This window comes from Mollisia scopiformis (assembly GCF_001500285.1).
Source record: "Mollisia scopiformis unplaced genomic scaffold LY89scaffold_9, whole genome shotgun sequence".
NCBI lineage: Eukaryota > Fungi > Ascomycota > Leotiomycetes > Helotiales > Mollisiaceae > Mollisia > Mollisia scopiformis.
In genome coordinates, this window is record NW_017263589.1 from 562515 (window position 1) to 588591 (window position 26077).

At 47.8% G+C, this 26077-nt stretch overlaps 10 protein-coding genes across 10 annotated transcripts; 9 read left to right on the forward strand and 1 right to left on the reverse strand.

Annotated features, from left to right (window-relative positions):
• Nucleotides 1–572: 572 nt before the first annotated feature.
• On the forward strand, nucleotides 573–1769 carry LY89DRAFT_667737 (alpha/beta-hydrolase; the record flags this gene model as incomplete). Its single annotated transcript, XM_018212997.1, has 1 exon — nucleotides 573–1769. One exon carries the CDS (start codon nucleotides 573–575, stop codon nucleotides 1767–1769), a length of 1197 nt encoding a protein of 398 aa, XP_018073016.1.
• A 531-nt stretch (nucleotides 1770–2300) lies between these two features.
• LY89DRAFT_732218 (uncharacterized protein) lies at nucleotides 2301–2797 on the forward strand (the record flags this gene model as incomplete). Its single annotated transcript, XM_018219659.1, has 2 exons — nucleotides 2301–2561; nucleotides 2597–2797. The coding sequence occupies 2 exons, from the start codon at nucleotides 2301–2303 to the stop codon at nucleotides 2795–2797; spliced, it is 462 nt and encodes a 153-aa protein (XP_018073017.1).
• On the forward strand, nucleotides 2773–3711 carry LY89DRAFT_501319 (uncharacterized protein). The gene has a single exon (XM_018207967.1). The coding sequence runs from the start codon at nucleotides 2918–2920 to the stop codon at nucleotides 3413–3415; it is 498 nt and encodes a 165-aa protein (XP_018073018.1). The 5' UTR covers nucleotides 2773–2917; the 3' UTR covers nucleotides 3416–3711.
• A 296-nt stretch (nucleotides 3712–4007) lies between these two features.
• Nucleotides 4008–6349, forward strand: LY89DRAFT_732219 (uncharacterized protein; the record flags this gene model as incomplete). The annotated part of the gene is made up of 2 exons (XM_018219660.1): nucleotides 4008–5915; nucleotides 5975–6349. 2 exons carry the CDS (start codon nucleotides 4008–4010, stop codon nucleotides 6347–6349), a joined length of 2283 nt encoding a protein of 760 aa, XP_018073019.1.
• Nucleotides 6350–6765: 416 nt separating this feature from the next.
• On the reverse strand, nucleotides 6766–8250 carry LY89DRAFT_643070 (isocitrate/isopropylmalate dehydrogenase). Its single transcript, XM_018211783.1, has 4 exons — nucleotides 7861–8250; nucleotides 7639–7811; nucleotides 7083–7591; nucleotides 6766–6976 (listed from the first exon to the last, which is right to left on the reverse strand). The coding sequence occupies exons 1-4, from the start codon at nucleotides 8153–8155 to the stop codon at nucleotides 6826–6828; spliced, it is 1128 nt and encodes a 375-aa protein (XP_018073020.1). The 5' UTR covers nucleotides 8156–8250; the 3' UTR covers nucleotides 6766–6825.
• Nucleotides 8251–8430: 180 nt separating this feature from the next.
• On the forward strand, nucleotides 8431–9390 carry LY89DRAFT_643071 (putative epoxide hydrolase). Its single transcript, XM_018211784.1, has one exon. The coding sequence runs from the start codon at nucleotides 8482–8484 to the stop codon at nucleotides 9355–9357; it is 876 nt and encodes a 291-aa protein (XP_018073021.1). The 5' UTR covers nucleotides 8431–8481; the 3' UTR covers nucleotides 9358–9390.
• A 943-nt stretch (nucleotides 9391–10333) lies between these two features.
• On the forward strand, nucleotides 10334–12764 carry LY89DRAFT_774610 (uncharacterized protein). Its single transcript, XM_018221971.1, has 4 exons — nucleotides 10334–10731; nucleotides 10894–11649; nucleotides 11709–12626; nucleotides 12679–12764. The coding sequence occupies exons 1-4, from the start codon at nucleotides 10663–10665 to the stop codon at nucleotides 12682–12684; spliced, it is 1749 nt and encodes a 582-aa protein (XP_018073022.1). The 5' UTR covers nucleotides 10334–10662; the 3' UTR covers nucleotides 12685–12764.
• Nucleotides 12765–16440: 3676 nt separating this feature from the next.
• On the forward strand, nucleotides 16441–18794 carry LY89DRAFT_780695 (uncharacterized protein; the record flags this gene model as incomplete). The annotated part of the gene is made up of 1 exon (XM_018222408.1): nucleotides 16441–18794. Exon 1 carries the CDS (start codon nucleotides 16587–16589, stop codon nucleotides 18792–18794), a length of 2208 nt encoding a protein of 735 aa, XP_018073023.1. The 5' UTR covers nucleotides 16441–16586.
• A 2741-nt stretch (nucleotides 18795–21535) lies between these two features.
• Nucleotides 21536–23875, forward strand: LY89DRAFT_613685 (MFS general substrate transporter). The gene is made up of 2 exons (XM_018210667.1): nucleotides 21536–22367; nucleotides 22426–23875. Exons 1-2 carry the CDS (start codon nucleotides 21805–21807, stop codon nucleotides 23855–23857), a joined length of 1995 nt encoding a protein of 664 aa, XP_018073024.1. The 5' UTR covers nucleotides 21536–21804; the 3' UTR covers nucleotides 23858–23875.
• A 307-nt stretch (nucleotides 23876–24182) lies between these two features.
• On the forward strand, nucleotides 24183–25934 carry LY89DRAFT_501835 (alcohol dehydrogenase). The gene is made up of 5 exons (XM_018207968.1): nucleotides 24183–24591; nucleotides 24638–24685; nucleotides 24744–25196; nucleotides 25255–25539; nucleotides 25589–25934. Exons 1-5 carry the CDS (start codon nucleotides 24507–24509, stop codon nucleotides 25828–25830), a joined length of 1113 nt encoding a protein of 370 aa, XP_018073025.1. The 5' UTR covers nucleotides 24183–24506; the 3' UTR covers nucleotides 25831–25934.
• Nucleotides 25935–26077: the final 143 nt, after the last annotated feature.

The window sequence follows — 26077 nt, forward strand, 5'->3', positions numbered from 1 at the left end:
GAGTAAATCAGCAGTCAAACCTCAAGGCCAGAGAAGAGGGTAATGTGTTGGAAGATATGGCTCAACGCACTCTATAAATGACTCACGTTACCATCACGACTTCCAGGGGTTCAGCAGAGAGTAGAATTTTAGTATGGCTTTCTTCGGAATCTGGTTCTGAATAAGATCCGGGAGTTTTTTCTATTTGGAATTTTCCATCAGATAAGATCAAGCATGATAAAGAGTTTCAGTCCCGGAGGCTGAAGAAAGACCCGAAGTGGTGATGCGGCAATACGGGAATAAAGTTGGGCCGTGATCTTCATTCCGGGATTGTTCGGTGTACCAGAACTCCAGAGTAGTGGTGAAGTGAGTGGTAATGCTGTAGCTATTGTATGTCCGTGAGGATGATGATTCTGGGAAGGAAGATATGTGCGAAAATCTCGGGCTCCGTAATAGCCGTGATGGGGAGATCGAGATGGAGAGGTCAGTTCATGGACACGCCACTGCTTGTTATAAGTATATCGCCTCGTCGTCGTATTCAGAGAGCCAAATTGAGTCATCATCTGTCAGTCCCTTAGACCACTTAAATCAAGATGTTCTCACTCTCCTCCGACGAATCGTTCCATTTTGAGCTTTTGCGGGCTCTGGCCTTGTCCCGTTACCATGGCACAGACATCAACGAAGTCCTCGTCGCTGCCTCAAAAATTACCCCAGGAGATTTCGAATCTTTCTCCTCAGTTTTCACTGCCCTTGCAAGTCGCACACTTGATCGAGCCATTTCCCTTGACTCGAAAAAATATCAGGTCTCGGCACGAGATGCCTTCTTCGCAGCCTCATCTTATTTCCGCTCCGCAGATTTCTATCTGCATGGGAATAAATCTGACCCCAGAATCGATGAGCTTTGGAAGAAACAAACATTTGCGTTCGATCAGGCAATTAGATTATTGCCTACTCCTGGAGAGAGGAAGCTGTTAAAAGCAGATGGATTTGATGTTCCGCTGATCTTCTATGCGGCGGAAGGAGCAGGACGGAAACCGACATTGATCTTAGGGAACGGATTTGATGGCGCGCAAGAGGAGATGTTGCATTCGTGCGGCTTTGCAGCGTTAGAGAGAGGCTGGAATGTATGTACGTATGAGGGACCAGGCCAGTGTACTGTGGTAAGAGACCAGGGATTGGGGTTTATTAATGAGTGGGAGAAGGTCGTGTCGCCAGTTGTGGATTATCTCGAGACGCGAGAGGATGTTGATGTGAAGAAGGTGGGATTGGTGGGATTTTCGATGGCGGGGTATCTCTGTGTGAGAGCGGCGGCATTTGAGCATAGGTTTGCGGCGGTGATGGCTGTTGATGGGGTTTATGATGTTGGAGAGGCGTTTACGAAGATGGCGGGCCCGTTGGTAAAGGTTGCGGATGAGGGTGGTGATGTGGATTCGACGGCTAGAGAGTGGTTGAAAGATCCAGGAGTTCCGTCAACAGTGAAATGGGGAGTCGGACATGGACTGTGGTCTTTCCAGACGGATAGTGCAATGGACTTCCTGGAACGGACGAAGAAGATGACCCTGAAGGGTATAGAGAGCAAGGTCCAGTGCCCAATCTGGGTTGGTTTGGCTAAGGACGATATCTTTTTTGGCGGTCAGCCAGAGAAGATGAAAGAGGTGTTTGGTGACCAGGCGACGTTGACTGAATTAACAGCAGAAGACGGAGCAGGAGAACATTGTCATGTGGGTGCGTTTGCTTTCATGAACCAAAAGGTCATGGATTGGTTTCAAGATGTGATTGAGAGGTCGTGAAGGATAACATTCAGTGGAGGATTCCTCTCCTAACGCGGAACATGTAGATAATCAAAAAGAAGCTAACTTCGTTTTCTGGGATCGTTTGGAAAATCTTTCAGAAGCAATGAATCAGAGAGACAGTCCACGACCGAGATTGAAAATTGTGCAATTTACTAGCATGGAAAAGGCAGGTTCGATTGTGGTCTTGGTCGCAGCTTCCATACGTGGTATCCTCCTTTGGAACCTACTTGTGGACTCGAACTTCGACTCACTTCAGTTCCGGTAACATTATCAACGGATCGCATACATACTTACGACTTTTAATCCAGCGGAAACCGTGTGAAAGAGGCCCATAACGTATCTTTTTTGTTCTCCCATTCTCAAAATCCCGGACCACCTTCGAAGGAGAGAATTTGACAAGCATCATCGAGAGAAATGTGGCTCCAAAGAAAAGATCAAATTAAATCATGCGTTGTTCTTCTGAACGGTTATCCGGGAGTTGGGAAGCACACTATCGCCAAAGCCCTGCGAAAGATTCTACCGTCGAACATGGAGTCTCGCATTCTCAATAGAGGTCTTATCGTCGAATTGTCTCAAGCAATCGACCGTGGATGTTCTCAAGTCCGAGACAAGATCCGGCGCGCAGCGTTCGAAGAACTCAAGAGACTTAAGGGGGAGGAGTTGGTGATAATCATGACAGATTGCATATCAAACGATAACAGAGAACTTAGACGCTTCGAGGAGCACGCCAACATTGCTCGTGCAAGGAATGTCCCCCTTTTCACAATCAACCTACACTGCGATGCTGAGGTCAACAAACGAAGATTGTGTAGTGACTCTCGAAGGGCTGGTTGTTGTATGGCAAGACAGACTTGATCAATGTCGATGTTCTAGCCCGACTCCGACAAAACTTCGAGTACATTGATGCCGAGAAGATTCACGAGTATCCTGATGTGAAGATATTCCACCTCAATCTAGACATATCGGAGATGTGGGAGGAGGAGGCTGCAGAGAAGATTCGAGACTTTCTACAGAGTCCGTTCTAATGGAAGGCATTCTGGTATTGATAGTCTCGAGTATGGAATTCGGAAAGACGTCGAATAGGCCTCTGCCAGTTTTCTTTCGTGTCTGTAGACATTCATGGACGAAGTATCCAAGACGTCACAATGCAACTTGGTATGCAATTGAATTGCACCCAAACCCTCTATCCTATAGAATGTCTCCGTGCAGATTGTTCTCAGTCGTGTGTGATACCGCCGGTAGAGTCGGGGACTGCACCGTTTCTTGCCGGTCTGGATCTTCTTGGGGAGGAGAGTATCGTGGACATCGTAGCATTGTGCAGTGGCCCATGCTGCAGTGTGAAAAATGAATTGGAATTCGTCATGGCTGTTGGCCAAGTGGCAGACAATACTTGTTGGCACATCAAGGGCTCTTACATTCGATCACGTCGACGCGGCAGAGTTACAGTACAGACGGCAATGAAGTTGTTGATGAAGCATTCCGACGTCGTGGGCGTGTCTGAACTAGTGAGCCTACAGGGGTCTCGCCAAATGATTGGCGTTTCCAGAAACCGGGCTGCCCTTTTCCGGGTCTCCTGGAACTTCAATTCTCCCAGATCTCAATCTCATCTCTTCTTGATCGTCGTCCGCGATGTTTCCACATAATTTCTTCTTCTGATGCACAGTCAAGCTTTTGTGGATCAGGTTGATGCATATCGCTTCATGGCCGTCTACCATTTTCCGTTACGCTTCAAAAATGCCTTCTGGCACAGTCCTGGATGATGTTTCCAACCAAAGGAAGAGGGATCAGAACCAACATTCTTTCACTATCGCCAGAGAGTCGAAAGATTGTCCCCTTCTATCAGTAGAGCCCGTCACAACTCTTTCCATTCTGTTCTTCCGTGCGGTCTCAAATCTTCGCAATCTTCTCCGACTCGTTCAAGCTCGAGTTACACATCGGACGATCAGCTCAGAAAGCTCTGACCTTTCGTTTCAGATTCCGAACTGCTTCAGCATCCTTCCAACTGAGCCGATGTCAAGCCTGAATCATACGAGGAACCTTAAATCCCACGTCCCACTTTCTACTGTCGCACTGAGGCTCAAGGGATGTCACTATTACCCGTGCCGTCCTCATCCTTGTTTGATAATTTTTGAAGCTCTCATATGTCATTGTATGCCGCCCTTCCTCATCCTCCCGACAATTTCTCGCTCTCAGCTTTGTCTTTCTGTCTTTGTATAGTACAGTACATGATTTCCAATGGCGGCACCATACGAAAGACAATGGATCACTCCGCCGAAAATTACGGCACCGTCAACACCAGAAGTGGAAAAAACGGTCACCAAGCCGCCAGAGCCAACGACGTCCCCAATATTGCCTCCCAAGACACCTCGAAAATTCGTCCCAGCACTTCCCAGTAATCCACGACCAAAGAGGCGTCCATCAGAAGATCTCAGAGACCCGCCTCAAGATTTTCAAGCACCACTACCGAGTCGGGCGGCTAGCACCGCTGCTCGAGTAGAAACTGTTCGCCGTCCTTCTATATTGAAGTCTCCGAAGGCAGCAAGAAGTTTCAATACCAAATCTCCCGTCAGCCCGCCTCCAATCAAATTACCATCACCAGTCCGAAGGGACTCTCGTGGATGGCAGGAAGCAGTGAGATCTCCGGTCAAGGTACCGTTGCCAGTTCGAAAAGATTCCCTCGAATCACAGAACGATGCAACATCTCCAGTCCAAGTGCCATCGCCAGTACGAAAAGATTCCTACAACAGCCCAACAAAAAATGTCGAATCTCCCAAATCGTGGGCTCCCCAAGCGGTTGATAGTCCAGTTCAATCTCCTCTGAATGCAATTACTCCAAATTCTCAATTACAAGAACCTTTGTATCTTCGTGTTATCGACATTCCATCATCACAGAGATCAAGCGACACTATGCCAGTGGGGTATAGTTTGGAGGCAACGAACGTTGCAAACAACGTTCTCAGCGCAAGTCCGATCGCTATGACGCCTGGTGGCCTTCTAGAATCTCTCGGTGCTGCGGACGCAAGTCCTCCATCCTCTGGAGATGAATCAGATCCTAAAACACCACTCACTCCTCTGATTGAGGTCCGCCCAAGTCTACAACCAGCGCCATTGAACCTCAAAGCCCAAGCTACCATAGAGACTGTAGTCATAGAACCTTCAGCACTGACACCTCCAGCGAAAACTCCAAGCCCGCCTCCAGAAACTGCTTTACCTCCCATACCCGAGCCCAGACCAACGCAACCAGCACACAAGCGTGCCCTTTCCGTCAAATTCAAGGCCCAAACAACCACAGATCCATCCCGACGCAAAACATCCAACCCATCATCTCTGGGATCGCTCGCTCCACGCTCCCTATCAACCCACCTCCTCTCACTCGGCAACGCACCCCGCAAGCTCTACCTAGCCACCCACTCGCCCTTCCTCCGCTCCGTCAGCACCTGCAAAGCAAACACAGCCCTCCTCTCCCAATACCTCGCCAGAGAACGCCTATACCTCCACTCCACCCTGCGCCTGCTCTCCCTCCTCCTCGCCAACGTCATTCTCCCCACCAGACCATCCGGACTCGTCTCCCGACGCCGCGGCGGCATCCGCGATAAAATGCGCCAAGAAATTGAAAAAGCAGAACGCGAACGCAAAGCGCAAGCCCAAAAGGGGCAAAAAGATTTCGGGCCCGGAATGGGGGCCAACCTTGGCGTCGAAGTCGCGAGCGGAGTGGCGAATCTCGGGATGGGCATGGTGCTCGGCGGCATCGTCGGAATCGGAACGGGTGTCGGGATGAAAACCGCGTCCGGATCCGCGGGCGTGGGACTTTCTAACTTGGGGAACTCGGCGACGGATCCACCAGAGGAAGAAGAGCGGATTTCGGAGGTGGTGGAGAATGTGCATAGAGATGTCGGGGAGCGAGCTGTTGGTTTCTTGGTGGCGAGCATTGCGAGGACGAGAAAGACGTTGGATTTGTTTGAGGAGGTTAGTGAGGATATTTCGGGGATTGATTTGGATGGGAGTGAAGCGGAGCATGGGGAGGGAGGGGAGATGACGGCGCTGACTATGTTTACGAGGTTGTTTGGGGAGATTGGTGGGGCGGTGGAGAAGAGGGAGAGGAGTGTTTTGGCGGGTTTAGTTATGCTTTTTGCACGAGAGAAGGTATGTTTCTACTCCTAGATGTGAAGAGGAGTGTTTACTGACTGAGATGATTTGAATAGGCACATCTTGATGCTTGGCTGGAAGTTAAAGCTACATTATCTACTCGCCCGCAAACCCGTCCAGCATCAGTCTCGATTTCTCAAAAACGCAAATCAGAACCAGATCGAGGCGCCATCAGAGTCTATCTCCTCCCGGAGTTCACTAGTGACGAATCTGTGTCGTATGTAGAAGAGCTAGGCAAGTTAGTAGATGATCTTTGGGCAGACAAGTATATCAAGCGAGATAGGGACAGTCGATTCTTGGAGCGAAAAGATTTACTGGAGGCGAAAAAGGGAAGAATGAGAGGTGGAGGATGGGAGGATGATATCAAAGGGTTAGAGGAATTTTTCGAGATGGTGTTAGATATTCAGGGGAGGTTTTGGCCTGTTTGCTAGTTGGCTGTAGATTATTTTGGGGCAGTGTTATATATGGGATGAGCATGGAGTAAGGGATTTGAAGAGATGGTATATAGTATATATCAGAAATCGTGTATGTATTAGCACAATTTCGAGATGTCATTATCTTCTGCAGGGCTTTTGCAGCAGAACGCAATCTATGTCTCATCGTCTATCCTCTTTCTTTCCAACCCCCAGTCTCATCTTTTCCATGAGCAATGTGAATGTTTCTTTCTCCTCTCAAGTTCGTAAATTCATCGCTCATCTTCCAGAATATATCTTTAGCGAGCATGGGCGATGCAACATACACACGTAATGTCGGTAGCAATGATGAGCTTGCATGAGTCTTGCGACAAGGATCCCCACAAGTCGGATATATACTCTCAAGACTACATAGACTCTAAGTATATCGTACAATGCAGACAAACGTTCTCATTTGACAACTACTGGTACAATAGACAGCTCACGTGATACCCCTATCCCAGCCTTTCAATCTCGTCACAAACAGCTTTTGTGACATCTTTAGTCATGGCCGTACCTCCCAAATCCTTTGTCAAAATCCCCTTTTCGCAAACATTCTCAACAGCCCTCATCAGCTTCTCCTTCGCCTCTTCCTCCCCTAACCATCTGCAAGGAGTTAGCATAATCTCAAGTCCTGACGGAAGACATTTAATATGGGTCCCAAGCATCATCATCCAATCCCATGAAACAAATGAAGAGACCAGTTACTTACCCTAGCATCTCAGCAGCAGACCAAAACGTAGCCACCGGATTCGCAACCCCCTTCCCAGTAATATCAAAAGCACTCCCATGCACCGGCTCAAACAGACTCGGATTCTTCCTCGTGGGATCCAAATTACTACTCGGCGCCACCCCAATACTACCCGCCAGCGCCGCCGCCAGATCACTAAGAATATCCATGTGTAGATTAGTACCCACAATAACATCTAAACTAGCAGGATTCTGAACCATGCGGATCGTCATCGCATCTACGAGCATCTTGTCCCAGGTGACGGACGGGAAATCTTTAGAGACCGAGAGGGCGATCTCGTCCCAGAGAACGAGGCCGTAGCGGAGACTGTTGGATTTGGTCACGACTGTGAGGTGGCGCTTGGGGCGAGTGGAGGCTGCTGTGAATGCGAAGCGCATTATGCGTTCGATGCCGACGCGGGTGAAGATTGCTACTTCTGTGGCTGTTTCCCAGGGTTGGCCGACGTGGCTTCGTCCTCCATGACCGGCGTACTGGATTTTGTGAGCGAGTGGGTTGGAAGGAGGGGGATGTGATTTACTTCGCCTTCGGAATTCTCGCGGACGAGGAGCCAGTCGATGTCTGAGGCTTTGGCGGACCGTAGAGGTGACTGAGTGCCTGGAAATGTACGAACAGGTCGAACATTGGCATAGAGTTGCAAGGGGCCTCGAATGGCGAGAAGAAGACCCCAAAGTGAGATGTGGTCGGGGACGTCTGATAAAATGTGTAAGGGTAAATCGGGTGAGATTTTATAGCTACTTACCTGGAGCGCCAACAGAGCCGAAGAGAGATGCATCATAGCCTCTGAGCACATCCAAGACATTCTCATCCACATACCGGCCATGTTTCTTGTAGTAATCTGTGCCCCAAGGAATGTGCGTAAACTCAATCTTGAAAGTCTTCATAGTTTGTGCAAGCTTATTCACGACTTCGATTGCTGCACTCACAACCTCGGGACCAATTCCATCTGCTGGGATAGAAGCAATACGATAGTTGTGACTTTTGCTCGGCGCCGCTACAACGGACGCTTGCTCGAGTGAAGTGTTTATTGTCGACATAATTGGAAGCGATGAGTTGGTGTTGATTCCAAGGAAATATGCTTGAAATTGATTGAAAGCAGGAAAGAATATGCTATGGGACTTTATAGTTTGTCTCCATGTGAGGTCAGAAATGAGGTCTACAGACGACTACGGATTTGACCCCACACGGAGAAACGTTTCCCGCATGCACACTAAGATCCCGGAGTAACATTAAAAGCTTACTAACCTTAACCAGCAGATGGCCGATCGAATTGCTGCCGCGAGTCCCGAAAACTGACGATTGAAAAGCATATATAGTGAGTAAATCTTGCTGGAAAAAGTGTGATGAAGTCAAATTCGCCAATATGTTGGAAGGCTTCGTTTCATTTACCTACACAATCGACCCTGGAGTTGCCATTCATGGCGTCCGAGGTGGAGCCGGTCCACCACTTCTTCTACTACACGGCTTCCCACAAACACATCGCATCTGGGATAGAGTAGCTGCGCAACTCAAAAACGACTTTGCAATCATAGCAATCGACCTCCGAGGCTATGGAGCTTCCAGTAAGCCTTCTGGTGTCGAGCATTACGCCAAAAGTGCAATGGCACGTGACGCCGCTCGAATAATGGCAATGTTTGGTCACTTGTCGTACTTCGTATGTGCTCACGATCGAGGTGCCAGAGTTGCTCATAAACTGTGTGTCAACTATCCTGAGCGGGTCCGGAAAGCCATCTTCCTAGACATATGTCCCACGTTAGCCATGTACACCAAGACAGATTTCGATTTCGCAAAATCATATTTCCACTGGTTCTTCCTGATACAGAAGAGTCCTTTGCCAGAGACACTGATCTCTGGAAATCCAAGAAAATTTCTAGAAATGTTTACTGGCCCTCGAACGGATCGGTCGACTTTCCTGGACGAGGCGTGGGAGGAATATGTGAAGGCACTCGAGGACCCGGCAGCAGTACATTCTATGTGCGAAGACTATCGTGCTAGTGCAAGTGTGGACCTAGACGAAGCAAGAAAGGACATTGAAGACGGAAGAAAGATTCAGTGCCATTTAAGAGTGCTGTGGGGAAAGAAAGGGGTGATTGAGAAGTGCTTCGATGCACTTGCAGAATGGAGAAGCGTGTGTGAGGGCGAAGTCAGTGGACATGTAGTTGACAGTGGTCATTATATCCCCGAAGAGAAGCCAGATGTGGTGATTGAAAACATCAGAGAATTTTTCTTAGGTCAGTAGATTGGTAAAATGAAAAGGAGTAAGACATGCAAGACGCGAAGGGGTGCAAACAACTTCACAGTGGGGTATGCGTAGCATACGCTAGTAAGCGAGCATAACAGCCTTCCCGATCCTCCCTCTTCTTTTCCTTACATTCAAATATCGTGGTCGGCATCTTGACTTCTAACAACATCTTTTTCATTGAGCTCCAAATTGTATCATGTAGCTTTATTCGTAGAAACGAGTGCCATTTTGATCAACCCCTCTCTTACATAACCGAAACCAATCACCAGCAACCTCAATTGCCACTATAATCTCAGACGACAATTCAGCCCACCAAAGTCCATTCCTGTCTTTGGACCTGAGCAGTCGCTGCTTTAATCAGAGCTGAGCCCTAAGTCCTGAGCACCCCGATGAGTTAGCTGGATCATGCTCAGGGGATCTTCTTTTGGCCCCCTCGCGAATCGGTTATAGTTTCCGCGGTGCCTAAATATAAATCTTGCAAATGCCTATTGTCTGGAACACAGCCAAGTCTTTAAACCTATCAAGATGTCGTGAAGGTATCCGTTCTCGCTCCCCCTACCACACTTATCAAGGGTCCTTGCCGAGCCGATTTGGATCCAATCGCACGTGACTCAGCGCGGGGCTATGCAGCTGGGAGGACAGTACTTCGTAAAACAGGGGCGAGCAGGCGACAGGGAGCTAGACTTGGCAAGAACTCTTTGGAAAAAAAAAAAAGGCTCTTGGTACGGGCTACTCGTACACACATCAAATAACATTTACTTTCCCCGTACGCATTCAATTTGGACGCGCTTGCTCGCAAAGAAATGCGCTTGTAATTCGAAAGGGATATACAAGATGGGCAATCCCACAGTGACGACAGGGGTAGTCCTGTGGCTTGGCCCCAACGAGGCTGGCAACACACCGTTCACGAACGACCAAATCCTCGACCATAGAAGATCTCATTATCTCTACGTTTGAGAGATGCTAATTTCCGATGGATCCCCTAACAGCTCTCTCCGTGGCTGGGACTGTCGTGCAATTCGTTGATTTCAGTTGCAAGCTGATATCCGCAAGCCGGCAATTGTATACGAAGAGCGAGCTCGACGTTCATGGGCAAGCAGCCTCGGCTGCGAACGACATCCTCGATTATACAATCAAATTGCGACGAACGTTGCTTGCACCTGGGGGATCTGCGACCCTGACCGAAGACGACCTCCTGTTGGAGAGCATATGCAAAGGTTGCGACGGTTTGGCTCACGATCTGCTCGCACAGTTAAATAAGCTCAAGGTTCCGCAAAAGAACAAGCGAAACAAGGCGATAATATGGCCGACTCTCACAACGGCATTTCAGAGCATATAGACGAGAGAGGACCTACTTACTATCCAGGACAAGTTAAAGGAGTATCGAAGGCAGATAGACTCACGCGTCATTAGGTCCTTGAGGTAAGTTTTCGAGTTCCAGGTCGGCTTTCTTCTAGGTGCTGTGAGATATAGCGTTGCATTTCTAGTACTAACCTCCTCCTCCCCACTCCTAGTACACAGATCGACACGCAGTTTCTTAAACAATCCGAACGATTCGACCGTCTCGATGCTGCGAACAAGGAACTCGTCACCTCTCTCGTCAATCATGCTGCCTCAGACGATCGCGGACTCCAAGCACAGATATCCGCGCTTTCTACACTTCTGGATCGCGCCGAGGTGGTTATCGCAACGCAGGAAGATGCGAATAAGAGGATTATTGTCGATGTTTTTCAACGATTTGCAGATTCTTCAAGCGTTGAAGAGAGTAATCCGCTCTTGGCTCAAGTCAGAACGGCAGATCAGGAGATACAAAATCTTATTCCGACCGAGACTCTGGGAAGTCTGCGGTTTCAATCAATGAGCGAGCGATTTGAAGCTGTAGACGAGTCCCATGCAACGACATTCGACTGGATCTTTCGACCATTTCAAAATACAGTTCAATACGCTGAGGGCAGGCGATGGGGCGACTTCGGCGCTTGGCTTGAATCTGGCACGGGACTCTACTGGATCAATGGCAAAGCCGGATCTGGAAAGTCCACCTTGATGAAGTACATCGTGAACCATAATAAGACTTCCTCGCTCTTGAGACGCTGGGCGGAGAACCTGAAGCTCTGTACTAGTGCCTTCTTCTTTTGGAATAGTGGCTCGAAACAACAGTGCTCTCAAGCGGGGCTTTTTCGATCATTGCTATACGAAATTTTAGGTCAACATCCAGAGCTCATCCCTACGGTACTGCCTGCGCAATGGGGCGCGAGATATTCCGCCAAATGCCAAGCTCGACAGTGTCCAGTGAGCTTTTCCTTTTATATCCTTTCTCCTTTATAGAATCCAAGTTAAAGAGGCTGTAGCTCGAGTCCTGGCAACTATCGACTTTGAAAATGGCTTTCAAGACACTCATTGCGCAGAAAACCGTCCCATTGAAGCTCTGTCTATTTATCGACGGGCTAGACGAGTACGAGGGAGACGACGAAGAAATTGCTGATCTATTTGGCAAAGCATCAATGTCTGACAACGTCAAGATCTGCTGCTCTAGCCGACCCCACCAAGCATTTGAAGATACCTTTGTAACTCGACCAGGACTCAGACTTCAGGACTTGACCATCCCGGACATGAGGAAGTATGTTCACGACAGACTGGAGAAGAACGCTAGGATGCAGCACCTTAGCGAAGAGGAGCCTGAAGCAACTAAAGAACTTATCGAAGAGATTGGAACTGCAGCAAGTGGGGTCTTTCTTTGGGTGAGACTGGTGGTCTCATCCTTGCTAAGTGGACTTGGTAAACACGATGATATATCCTACCTGCAGATGCGACTGCGAGAATTGCCTCCGGAATTAGATGATCTCTACGAACATATGGTTTTCAAAGTTGACAAAGTCTACCAGAAAGAGACTGCGCAGTTATTTCAGCTCATCGGGACTGCATTTCGAGATCAGACCGACGACTTCTTCTCTTGGCGAGAAACGAAACAACTTTCTGTTTTGTTACTTTCATTCGCTTCAGAAAGAGATGCAACTTTGGCACTAGAGGCGAAATCCGGGTTCATGACCAAGGAGAAGATTACTACTCGGTGCAAAAACATGGAGATTCACCTCAGAACCCGATGTGGAGGGCTTCTCGAGATACAGTACGGAAATGAAGATCCCTACACAACAACAGTCTCTCCTGATATGACAGTTGCGTATATCCACCGAACGATCAAAGACTATCTAGAGCTGTGGGGGACTCGCGAGAAACTAGCAGACCGCTCGGGTAGTCAACAGAACAATGTATTCAATGCCAGCCAGGCCATTTTCAAGGCACACCTCCTTATACTAAAAGCCCTAGATGCTATGACGATCACCGAACGGCCGCCGTGGGGACTGATCGAAGACGCCATAACCTGGGTCCGTCGAGCAGAACGGGATACACAGATAAGTCAACCAGAACTGCTCGACGAATTCTACAGCATTGCATCCAGCTGGAAATATCAGAGGTCATTGTTAGATTATGCGCTAGTTCCACCCACAGAAACAGAGACGTTCATCAGTGTAGGGGTGGTAACCACGCTGCTGAAATACGGGGCAAGACCCAACAAATGCGAGACTAACTCAGGTACAAGTCCCTGGCAGAACGCGCTCTCATATTTGAACGTCGTCGTGTCGGAAATGGAACCCGGTCCGCAAAAGGAACACATCCTTAATCGCTGGGTACCAATTATCAAGATGCTTCTAGAGGAGGGAGCCGATCCAGATACCGGGTGTCCAAAGCCCGTGCGATATATCAACATTGGACATCGCAGGTTTCCGAACGATAGCCTATGGTCACCCGAAGAGGTTTTCACTAGGGCCTTCGCCCAACAAGAGGCCGAGTTGCGAACCCTGCTTGGGCACGCTCGGCTGGAAAGACGCCGGGCGAAAGCGTCCAAATCACAGGAGGAGAAGACGGGCACGTGTTGCGTAATGCTCTGATGGACAGACGAGCAAGATCTGGCTACTCGAAAGGAGGCCAGATGACCTGTCCATCTGGATGTGGGCTATTGCTGCAAGCCAGGACTCTTTTTTTACTACGATTTCGAGGACGCTGGCGGGACGGATGCCTTGAATTGTTATCTCTAGCGGGGTTCGTGGGGTGTTTTGAGGATCAGATGGTAGGATCGAGTTGTGCATATGAGCTCTGATCTTTTATTGCTCGTCCTTTGATCTAATACGTTTAATGTTGATGCAGGTTATATTTCGCACTTTCCAACGGCGTATACAAACCACAGCAGTGCATTACACTATGCATTGTCGAAACTCCTAGGCCAACTACTTTACCACCCTTTCCTGGACGTTTTCCGGCCTTCCTTTATATTCCTGTTCTAAAGTCGGGACGGTCCTTTCTTTTCATTCTAGCTGGGAAAGGAAAGAAGGGAAGTATGGAAAACCCAGATCATCCCGGACCATGGGGTGCTCGCTGGTGGGAAGTTCAGCTGCAAGGAATGGTTTGATAGTTGTTAACTTCCTGTCGATCGAGTTATTAGAGTTGCAGTTAGACCTGAAACAGCGTGGCTGTAACACAATCACCGTTCTGCTCAAGGTGCAGGGCTATCACGCAACTTATTCTCAATTATTATGCTGTGTTTTACGGGCAGTTATTTTGTGTAGTTTCGAGTTCGTCCCTGGCTGAGGAATACTTGCTTATGATGCCTAGGCAATGTACCTTCAAATTTGATGTATTCGACTAGTGCTTCCCAAGAACGTCTAAATCGTTAGACTTTTCTTGGTCTAGTAGCATCACTATTAGACATCTCCCATCTTTTTTTGTGAATAGTCTCGACGAAGCGAGTGCGCCTCGGCCTGATCAAGCTCTTCTAAACTCACAACGCACACTGGCGCTGGAACCCGCGCCCGCTAAACGTCTTATAGTATAGATTATTGTACTACAAGTAATACTATTCCAAGTTTTAGTATGAGGTTTCGATGTGTTTTGATTTTTACTAGTCCAAATCTGTGTACTATAGGCTAGAATAGTCCAAGCTGCAGTACTGCAATTGGGAGTACTCGGACCGGTAGTATAAATAAGGCATGTAGGATATCCTATGGTACACTAAAGTATAGTACTTTAGACGCGATCACTCCAAGCTGTAGTCCTACAAACCAAGGTGCTCGCTTCTCGGGGTTCAAAATCGCTCTCCACCAACCCGGTGAGGATTGAGATGGTATGACATGATTTTTTTTTAGGGGTTCCAGTTTGGGAACCCTAGGAGCCGATTCCGTCTCCCACATCGTCGTGTAGAGTTGACAACATTCGCAAGGTAGAACCGAATAAGAGCAAAGAATGCTTGGTTGCCGAAAGGGAAAGCAAGAACGTGACTGAGTATAGGTAGCATAGCCTAGGTAGCCTAAGCAGAGGGTGAGGCGAGGGTGAGGCGAGGGTGAGTAGCGCCTGAGCAGAGCGGCGGTGCTAATTAATCGCGTTGGAAGCGAATCTGAAGAAATGTCGTCTGAGATTACCACTATAATCTCAGACGACAAGTGAGCCCACCAAAGTTCATTTCCGTCTTTGGACTTGAGTAGTCGCTGCCTTAACCTGAGCTGAGCCCTGAGCCCTGAACACGCTGATGAGTTAGCTGAGTGGTGCTTAAGGGATCTTCTTTTGACCCTCTCGCGAATCAATTACTGTTTCTCTATCATCTGTTTTCAGATTTTGCCGATGCCTGCTGCCCTAAACATAGCCACCTCTCCCAACCTATCAGACTAATAGTGACATTGAGCAAGAATCGATTCCGGCTTACTATCCAAATTTTACAGGGATGTCGCACAGAGCCGATTTTAGATTCTTACTAGCAAAAGTCGCACGAAACAATAATTGAGCTTCCTCCTATTTACCCAATTTCGTGAATTAAATCTTAATATATACAAGTTATGCGAGTATATATCGATTTGCTAAATACTCATTCTCAATACTAGCGTTTGGCAAGCACCAGCATAACTGATGCGATGGTGCGGGGAGCCGAAACTTGCTTCCTTCTCGAAAACGGATGCGGCAGCGTCAAGGAGCCAGTTTCTACTCCCTTTCCAGCGCCAGCGTCAGGGAGCTGAACCTTGTCCATTATAAACAGCAGCGCCTTGGGACTCACTTCGGCACCTCACTCATTGTAGAACTCCCCATGCGACCCCGCGTCATTTGTTCCACAAGCATGATCTCCTTAACGGCAAGCCCGCAAATCACACGAAATGCAGTACTACAAACCAACCTGTGGGTAAGTAAGCTTACCCGAAACTATTTTCAGGTTCAGAGTACTATAATTGCGATCACATCGGTTTGAAAGACTGTACCTCGAAGTAATTGCGTTTCAAGTAAGTTACTTTATCATAATGCAGGACCACATGTATACTTTATTCATACTTCAAGCCAAAACGATCCGAATTATAATACAATTCGGATTATTGTAATTTATAATACACGAATTCAATCTAATAAAGATTAGAGCAAGCTAGAAATCTGTTCCCCAAACCTTGGTTTGGGGTCACGACGAAAAGGTACACCAAGATTTTCACATATAAGCTTAAAACACGTCACAAGACTAGAGTAGCCTTGTAACCGAGCGAATTAGAGTTGCAGGCGGGAAGTACACCCAGAGTCATTTCTCAGCCTCAGTCCCCGACAACCCGGGCACAGCCGGCGAAGCCGGCGTCAGTGCCTGGGTTGGAGGGGTTGTTTGAGAAGTTTTATTTTATAGGTGACTCTATAGAAATCTAGGGGTTCTGGGATAAGGTAGGCGGTGACGCCCCTTCCAATACTAAAATCCAAATGTTAGGATTAGATAACATCACGTGACTATGTTAAATAAAATTAGTTTGTTTGCAAAGTATATTTAAATATTCTTATATTTATTTTTAAAATTATTGTATTTAATAAATTTAAATTAAATCTAATATATTCGATAGAGATACAAATATTGAATAATTATCTTGGATTGAATCGATTCGCAAGAGCTCGGTAATGTTTTTCATTGGGAGCGGCTCACCCCTGCCATGGGCTATGCAAACGCCCGACTTCCTTATCCTGCAGCAAGGCAACCGCGAGGCATTTTCTTGATGCGTTGTCCAACGGCCAGTTGTTCAACGGCCAGTTGTCTAGATAGATAAAAAACTTCTTTTAGCTAGGAACTGAGCTCTATTTTGATCTCAAGAGAACCTTATTATAAGCAAGTAAAACTTCAATAGTTCGAATTGTCTCTTACACCTCGTCTCGACACCAGAATCATGGCGTCTGCTACATTGGTTCTCAATACACCAAAATGGGGGAACATACAGCAGGTCCAAGTAGGCATCGCCCCAGCCGATCTCGTTGCCACGCTCTCTGCTGCCAAGTCAGCATGGGGATGGATTGGCGGCCTGGATGGTATACGGCACATACTAACACATCTACCTCGAGTATTCGGTGAAAAGCAACTCATTAAAATGGGAGTCAAGATGAAGATCAATCCTCTCCGCTGGCATATCATCACCAGCGAAGGTACAAAGACGATTGAAGACCTCGATAAGAAAAGTGCATTTGGAGGGAACCCCGCAACACAGCTCATTGGTCTTACCATCTGCGCTCTTAGTTTTGAGCTGGGAGAATATCGAGCAATCAAGGCATTCATGGAGAATCTTGCTCCAAATATTCTCATAGACGCAGAGGCAGGGGCATCAGAGGCTTTATACTCTCAACTCATTGACAACTTCAAAAAGATCGTGAATGAGGGTGCGGCAAGAGGATTGGAGAGGGCTTTTTCCAATGCCATAAGATCTCACAATCTGCCCTCGAGCCTCGGGCCGTGCGAAGGCTTCGATGAGACAGACTATATGTTCGTGGTTGGTTTGCTTCGATGGGTGATCGAAGGTGGCCAGAAATCCTATCTCACGAGAAGTGCAGCAACAGCTCGTGTAGCCGTGGGATTGAAGGAAATTGGGTACTCCATTGGACCAATTCTCGTCTGGAACGGTAAAGGCGAGCCTCCAAGCTCCTGGAAAGGAGTGACTTTGGTGACAGGGGGAAGTTGCAAGACTGATGCACTGTTGGCGGAGAACGAAGAAGATATGCTCATGATTATTCCACCTATCCAGCATTATCATTTTGATACAGTCGGCCCCATGCTCTTCAACCTGATGCGACTGCCAAACGGACCCGGTCCTGAACTCTTGCAAGCAGATTTCAACAACGTAAGACATTACATACAGACGAATTTACACTTCACCTGGGAATTAAGCCAGGAAATTAACGATAATTATGTGCGCGCCGTTGCACACTGGAAGCCAACTCGCGGTCGTCCACATACTATCAATCTTACCTTGGCATCTATTTGCTTCGGAGCCTCAGCAACCAATTTTGCTGGGTGTTATAGCGACATATCAAATGAGCAGACTTTGTCTATAATCAAGAAGCACAATAACACCAACCAAGCGGCAAGCAATCCAGAAGTCCTAAGATTTCGCGCCATAACCACTGCCATTCTGATTTCAGTTGCGGAGACCTTGAGTGGTCCACTATTTGGACAACTGAGCCATATAACATCAGTAGATCTTCGCGGGTTTAGTGGGCTCGATGGTCTCAGTCGTGGTCTTGGGACGGTGTTGGCCTCAGGGATTCCATATTGGAAAGCTGTTGCCTTCGTGTCAGTATTCCATAGTTGTGCAGACACACAGCTTTTCTGCGGTGATTCTTACACCGATCGAGGTATTGTCGGCTTCAGAGAAAGGGACTATGCGGTCCTTCCCGCTTTACTATTCAATTTGTCGCCGACTCCCGACGCTCTGGGTATCTATTGCGTTGACGAATTCTATTCTCTGCCTGTTCAAGAAGATAATACTATTCGAAGCCATGAGGGAGATTGTTGGTCACCAGAGTCCTGGAATAGGCCAGAAGATGAAAATCCAGGTATAAAATCAACATATGAAGCTGCGACCGGTGTCCCTAGTACTACCGAGCCGGATATCCCCATATATATCAGCATTGAGAGAGACCCCACCCTACCAAAACCATTCATTTGTCTCGCGGGCCGCGTTGACGGTAAACTAATAGGGGCAACGGGTATAACAAGCATTCTCAAAACATTGGCTCTAAGTTTCAGAATCCCGGAGACATGCCCAGAGGGAGGCCATCAGGTACCGCATATTGTTCGTCATACCAAAGCCTCGCAATGGTCAAAACATCGTGTAAGGAAGCCAACGGACCAGGTTAAGTTTTCGAACTATATCGCGGTTGCCGGGCATCCTCTTTGGACAGTCTTCCTGGCTGGGCAGGCGGCTCAGACTTCAACAGGGGGACTAGTCGTTTTTGGTTGCTTTGAATGTGCACAAAATACCATGAAGTCAATGGCTTTTGAGCGCCAGCAGAAATGGAGTGAAGCTGGTAACTTGTTTGTAGGATATGGCAAAACGCACGATGGATATGGGCAGTACCAACGGGGTTTGATTACGCATGCTTAATCTAAACCTAGTATAATACTATTAGTTATTTAATTAAAATCTTGAAAGTATATAAATTAAATATCACTAAGTTTTTCTTTTCTTTTCCGAGAATAATAAATGAAAAATTTTAATATATTATATATATTTAATAAAATTAATAATTTTAATTATTTTTGAATTTAAAATTCGCGTTTATTTTTAATTTTCTAATCTCTTTAACTTAGTCTTTTTAGCAGATACGCCTGTATATTCAATACTTATTCAAACATGCTAAATCCGGCTTAGAAAAAAGAAGATAGAAATATTTCAACGTCTCCGCCATTCAGAAACTTTCCATGCGATCCTGTCTCGGCGCATTAGGTTGAGTGTAATTGGACAGACTGGGGTGTGCGATAGGAGTGATGGTTGCTTTGACAATGGTAGTAAATATTGACCATGCGTGCTCAGGAAGGGCAAGGGACCGATTGAGCGGTATAAGGTGAAGATTAATTCGACAGCTTGGGTCTGGGAGGAGGAGAAACCGAATCACGTCCCGGAGCACTAGTACAAATAATTTGCCAAGAGAGATCGAAGGATCTATTTTTGAGTTAAAAGGGGTCCTGTTTCGGTTCCCTCGGAGCCGATTTCGACCCTTGAAGATAGTCATGTAGATTTGACAGCTTTTACACGACAGAATCGAATAGCAAGTAGACTATGATTAGACCTTGGAAGGGAAAGTAGGAACGTGACTGAGTAACCTGAGCAGATGGTAAGGCGAGAGTAAGGCGAGGGAGTAGCGCCTGAGTAGAGCGGCGGCGCTGACTGGCCGCGTTGGAAGCGAAATGGAAAAATTGTCGTCTGAGATTACCCAAAAAAAACCAAAATATTAAAATTCGTCAAAATCAAAATCAAAAACTCTACTCTCCCGAAGGAGAGTATCCAACACCACAGCCAAGTGTGGGGTTTAAAGAGACCATCTTCAGACATTCGTATTTCAGGCATTCCGAGAATATAGAGAGGCACGATCACTGTCGCAAGCATCTAAACCCTGGAAGCCGCTGTCTCTTTGAGTCATTCGTATTTCAAGCACACACGAGAATATTAGAGAGGCACGATCACTGTCGCAAGCGTCTATATCCTGGAGGCTGCTGTCTCAGAAGATACCAAGATCTGCTTATTTAACTTTATACGACGTTAAAAAGGGTTGAGGCTGTGATTGGTCGAGGATCTTAGCGTGATCTGGTCTTGAAGTTGAGGCTACGTCGGTGTCTGGTGTTGTGCTCCTGTTCAACTTCGCTATCGCTTGTTACTGCTCATAGAAGCCTATTGTATTGAACACGAGTATGTCCTACAGCATGGTACGACTAGATATTTCTTGCATTGCACCAGGTCATCCGTATTCTTGAGAGCATTTGTCAAGATTTGATGAATCTTTTGCCCAATCTCTGCCTATATGTTTGCTAACACTTTATCCTTCATAGAATAACTTCAAATATTACGCTTTCCATGTAGCAGGCTCATTCCTAGTGGCACCTGGGCCCTTCGTGTAAGGCCAAATGAAGCGATTGACATCGCAGGAGTTCGTGCACGTTGAGCAATGGTCCCCTTCATCTTGCGGGCAGCTCCTCCGGTCGCGGAATAAGATCGACCAATGTCCCAATTCACGATGCATAATCATATCACCGTTGGCAAGGCCTACTTTAATCTCGAAGAGTCAATGTCAACGCTCTCGCCCAGACTGGAGGGGCACGTCAGTAGTGTTCTAGGTGTGGTTCGAAGTCGACTTACCTCTCCACAAGTAGGAGCTCCTGTCTGCCCAGGCATCACCATAATTCTGCCACTCGGAAGCACCTCGATAGACTGGCCACGCTCGACAGATTTCGGAGACCAGCGATCTAGGATGCCTTGTTCGGTGCCATTCGGGTGTCGATAGATGCCTGGGGAGAAGGTTTCCTAGGCTTCAGGAAGTGACTTTATTCGCGTTGGTCGTCTTGACGCGGAATTTGTTCAGTCATTATTTCTCCATTGAGTCAAAAGTTCTGTTTATGGCCATTTCGCCGCAGCGAGACAAGTGCCTTGTGCACAGCAGTCGAATTCTCAGCGATGTGCTGAACACGACATAACTTTGAACAAAGTACATTCAATACCGTTCATCCAATACTCTAAGAGAAATATGGAGCTGAGGTTGCTTCCCCAAGAGTATCTGCGAAATGCCGTATATCGAGTGCGATATGCGAAATGCGAGACGCAATGCGCTTAGGAATAGATCCAGCAACAACAGGATTATCATCATAACCTCCACAATTGACAACGACTACTGCCAATGCATTCCCAGAGATGTATGATGAATTATAGTCTTGTTACTTCAATCATTTTCGCTTTCTCTAAGAAATCAACTTTCTGAAAAGCAGGCGAGCAATTCGATGCTACTGTAGTCAATCCTCTAAAAGTGAGCAATGAACACCTGAAACACCCGATTGTTCACCATCAAGTGATTGGACGGCCACGATCTTCGCATCTTTTTCAGACGTGCCCCTGATTTGCAGGACTTAAGGCTCTTCATACGTCGAGATAAGCCTTCCAATCCCTTGATTATGTACGCACCGTGCATCTCATTCCTGTCAGCACTACATGCTTTCCGGTTAGAAATCACAGGCCTGCAACCACTGAACACTCCTCATTCGTCAATACAATGATTAGATATATTACCTAATGTACAAGCTTGCCCTACAACGGCTACTGCAAAAGCTTAAATGCTCTTGTCGGAGATCTAGATCTCGCTTGTTTATCTACTTTGGGTAAAGGGGGTCCCAAACCGCGCGGAAAGCAAGCCATCGACGCACACCCACAAGTCTGACGTACATTGAACTAGACGAATTGCGGGCTTCTCGGGAAACAGTCGTAACAAAACCCTCAACATGGCTTCCATCCTCCATCCATCGTGCAGGTGGGCTCGTGAGTCTTTCTCTCTTTAGGACTTGCCTCACTTGATCGACTCGAGGTCTCTTCGATTAACTGCCTTGCAAGCACAAAACAACTCTCTCTTGCAATGCCGTTAATGGAAGAAGACTACGAAAACCTACGAGCCGAAGCAGACGCCGAGCCCGAACGATATCGCTCCTGGGACACCCAAGGGCAATTCCGCAGAGAATACGCGAGTCTGCATCCCGAGAACCAGCAAGTCGAGAAACCAGAAAATGGCAACAACAGTCCCCTTGACGAGAACGAGATCGAACGACTCCCAACGGTAGTCTCCACATCCTCCTCCGGCGCAGACTCACCTCAGTACGAAGGCATTCGAGCCCGCCCCGCTACCTCCCGCGCACGAAGCTCCTCGTATGCTCACGACACGGATCTCCATCGATCAGAGACCCATCGAATAAATGGGCAATTGGTACGGAATCCGACGGCATTGGATCGGATCAATACCCATCGATCGCAACATTTCGGGACGGTAGGATCGCGAGCTTCGACCAAGAAGGATAAACCGCTGCCGAACTTTGGGGGTGGGAAGCCGTATCCACCGCCTCTGCCCGCGCAGGAGGAATATGTGGTGGAGTTTGATGGGCATGATGATCCGACGCATGCACAGAATTGGTCGTTGAAGAAGAAGTTCGTCTCTGCCCCATGTCGCATTTACTTGGATTGAAGAACTCACATTTCTCGTTAGACTTATCATTAGTCTGATCGCCATCTGGGCCTCTCTAGCAGCAACGTTCGGCAGCAGTATTTTCAGTGCAGCCAGCGTCGGCGTAGAGCGAGAATTCCACGTTGGGATAGAAGTAGCCACACTCGGAACATCTCTATTCGTCCTCGGATATGCATTTGGACCTATTATCTGGGCTCCCATGTCCGAGCTTTACGGTCGACGGTTACCAATTGTCATTTCCTCTTTCGGATTTGGAATATTCGCTATCGGTACAGCTACAGCTGCAAACATCCAGACGGTGATGATCTGCCGATTTTTTGATGGCTTGTTTGGCTCTTGTCCTTTGGCTGTGGTTGCTGCTATCTTTGCGGATATCTGGAGCAACGAGACGCGCGGTATGGCTGTGGCTTGTTTCTCCGCTACGGTGTTCATGGGACCGCTACTTGCTCCTTTCGTTGGTGGTTTTATAACGGAATCGTACTTGGGATGGAGATGGACAATGTACATCTCGTCCTTCATGGGCTTCTCATCTTTCATCCTAAGCTTGTTCTTCTTGGAAGAGACATATCCGCCTCTCATCCTCGTAACCAAAGCAGCCGAGCTCCGTCGGAGAACCAAGAATTGGGGTATTCATGCCAAGCAAGAAGAAATAGAAGTGGACGTCAAAGAACTCATCGTCAAGAACGTGGGCCGTCCCCTGAGAATCCTGTTCACCGAACCCATCGTCCTGCTCATCTCCATCTACATGGCCTTCGTCTACGGCCTACTGTACACTTTCCTCACGGCTTACGCCCTCGTCTTTCAAGGTGTCTACCATATGAACGCCGGCGTAGGCGGGTTAACGTACTTCGGCCTCGTCATCGGCGAACTCATCGCCTTCGTTATGGTGATCTTGATGAACTCTTCCTATGTGCGGAAGCTGAAAGCTAATAACAATATCCCCGTCCCGGAATGGCGACTCCCCATTGTGATGATAGGCGGTCCCGTCTTCGCGGCGGGTCTGTTCTGGTTCGGGTGGACGGGCTACACGGATAAGATTCCTTGGATCGTGCCCACGCTCTCTGGGCTCTTCACCGGTTTTGGAATCTTCGCTATTTTCCTCCAGCTCCTGAACTATATCATCGATGCGTACCTCATGTTTGCCGCATCTGCCATTGCGGGAAATACATTCATGCGATCCTTGTTTGGTGCTATTTTCCCGCTGTTCGCGAGATATATGTATGAGGGGATTGGAATCAATTATGGACAGACGTTGATTGGAGCTGTGGCGGCTGTGTTGGTGCCGTTGCCGTTTATCTTTTACTATTATGGGAGGAAGATTAGGGGGAGGAGTACGTTTGCACCCGCTCCAGACATTGCGCAGGATAAGAGGAGAGACGAGGAGAGTAGTGGAGAGAGTGCACAGATCGATGAGGGTGCACAGAGTGAGGAGAAGAAGGCTGAGGAAAGCTAGAATGGTGGGCAATCTTAGGAGTAGTTGGGCTATCGGGTGATGATTATCCAAGGCCGTAATGTCCGACCTTTGTAGCCACCTTTTGTTGGTAGCATTGTTGGTAAAGGGTTGAGACTCCGATGGGATTAGATGTGCACCAGTGGTGCGTAATTTCCACCAAACTTATTTCTCGATCTCTCATGAGTCTTGAGGATCTTCTTTGCCTTCATAAATCATGGAAAGCTGTCAGCTTATCTAAGTGCAAATGGCTATTTGACAATTCGTGACCTGCAGTAGCGAGGCTCAGTTCTTCGGCAAACGGGACAAACAGATTTGTTGACTCTCTATTGCAATTGGTTGCAAGTCTTCCAAGTCAAGTTCTGGCAGCTGTTCACTGGACACACCGGGCTCTGGACCCACACCCCGCATTACCCCGCCCCGAGGCTGAGCTATGTCCGACTCAAGACTCTTGACTCCATCATGCCACCACCCAACCATTCTTCGCTCTAAGCTCAGGGAGCGAATGCACCAAGATGGCGGAACACCACCGCGACCCCGCATGGTCCCACGTAGGACAAGAACATTGTACCCCTCCTCCTCTTATAAGAAGGAATTGGTCCCGAGGAATCGGGATAGGAACCCATCAAGGTATCGCTGGTAAGAAATCGCTATGGCAGCTACAAACGAGAGCAAGAACGGAGAAATCCATTTCGAGATCCCGAAGACATGCAAGGCCGGCGTGGTGGTGAACGAAGGTCGTCTCCTGCAATCAAGCTTAACTCAGAAGCTAAAGTGTAGCAGGACCGGATTTTCGGGTCGAGGTTCAGGATGTGCCTGTTCCGGAGCCAGGTCCGTATTGGCTTGCTTTGTATTAAGTTTCTGGACCCAACTGACAGAGCGAATGTAGGACCTGATGAAGTTCTTCTCAAACTCAATGCGACAGGCCTCTGTATGTCTGATATCCACTTCATGATGAACGATTGGGCCATGCCGAAGATGTCTACCTTCGGTGTGCAATGCGCGGGTCACGAAGGTGCCGGCGTGGTCGTGAAGGTCGGCGCTAATGTAAAGAACTGGAAGGTTGGAGACCGTGGTGGAGTCAAACCTCTTTGGGACGTCTGCGGAAAATGCGAGATGTGTTGGGAGGGAAGAGAGAACTATTGCCAAAAGGGTATACACACCGGACTTGTGGCGACAGGGACATACCAGCAGTATATCACGAGTCCGGCGAAATACACAAGCCCGATCCCGGACGGGGTGAGTGATTATATTGCGGGGCCGATTATGTGTAGTGCGAGTACAATGCACAGGGCGTTGATCGATTCTGGGTTGAAGGTTACACAATGGGTTGTATTTCCTGGTATGCTCCGTTACTCTTTGCTCTTTTCTGCCGTCGTTCAATGTTTAATGGTGTGTAGGTGGCGGTGGTGGAGTTGGCATCCAAGGTGTCCAACTGGCGAAGGCAATGGGTATGCGTCCAATCGTAATTGATACGGGAGACGCAAAACGCAAGCTCTCCCTAGAAATGGGCGCCGAGGCTTTCATCGATTTCAAAGAGGTACCCAACGTCGCCGAGGAGGTCAAGAAGGTCGCTGGTGGCGTTGGAGCGCATGGTGTGATCGTTACCGCCTACCAAGCATACAAAGATGCCATTAGCTATATTGGCGACAGAATTAGTGGAGTTGTGGTTTGCGTTGGCTTGCGTAAGTTCTTCGTCGTGTTGCAGTGATGAAATGCTAATTATATAAATAGCGCCAAAGGACCTGATGACAATTGGAGCAGACCCTTCATATTTCGCGTTCCGAAACCTCAAAATTATGGGGTCACTCATCGGTACGATGCAGGATACTGCGATGGCATTGGAATATGCTCAAAGAGGGTTGTTAAAGCAGATTTGTGAGGTTCGAGGTTTGAGCGCGTTTCCTGAAAGTGTGCAGCAGTTGAGGAGAGGGGAGATTGCTGGCCGTGTCGTGATTGATTTCGAGAAGCCTTGATTGATTGTAGAACGTAGTCCAGGTAAATTTCTAATCGACCATCAGATGCCCAGAAGATCAATTGTGCGTGAACTTTGCGACATTCCTGGTTAACCTGAACCAACACTGTCAGTCACAATTGTCAGGACTCGTGTAACTCACCACGTGCTTGTCTGTTTGTATTTTATATTTGAAATATACAACTCGAAAATCCTGAGCAATTGAGTTTCACAAGGATGCGCGAATCGTGAGCCACATAAGTGCATTC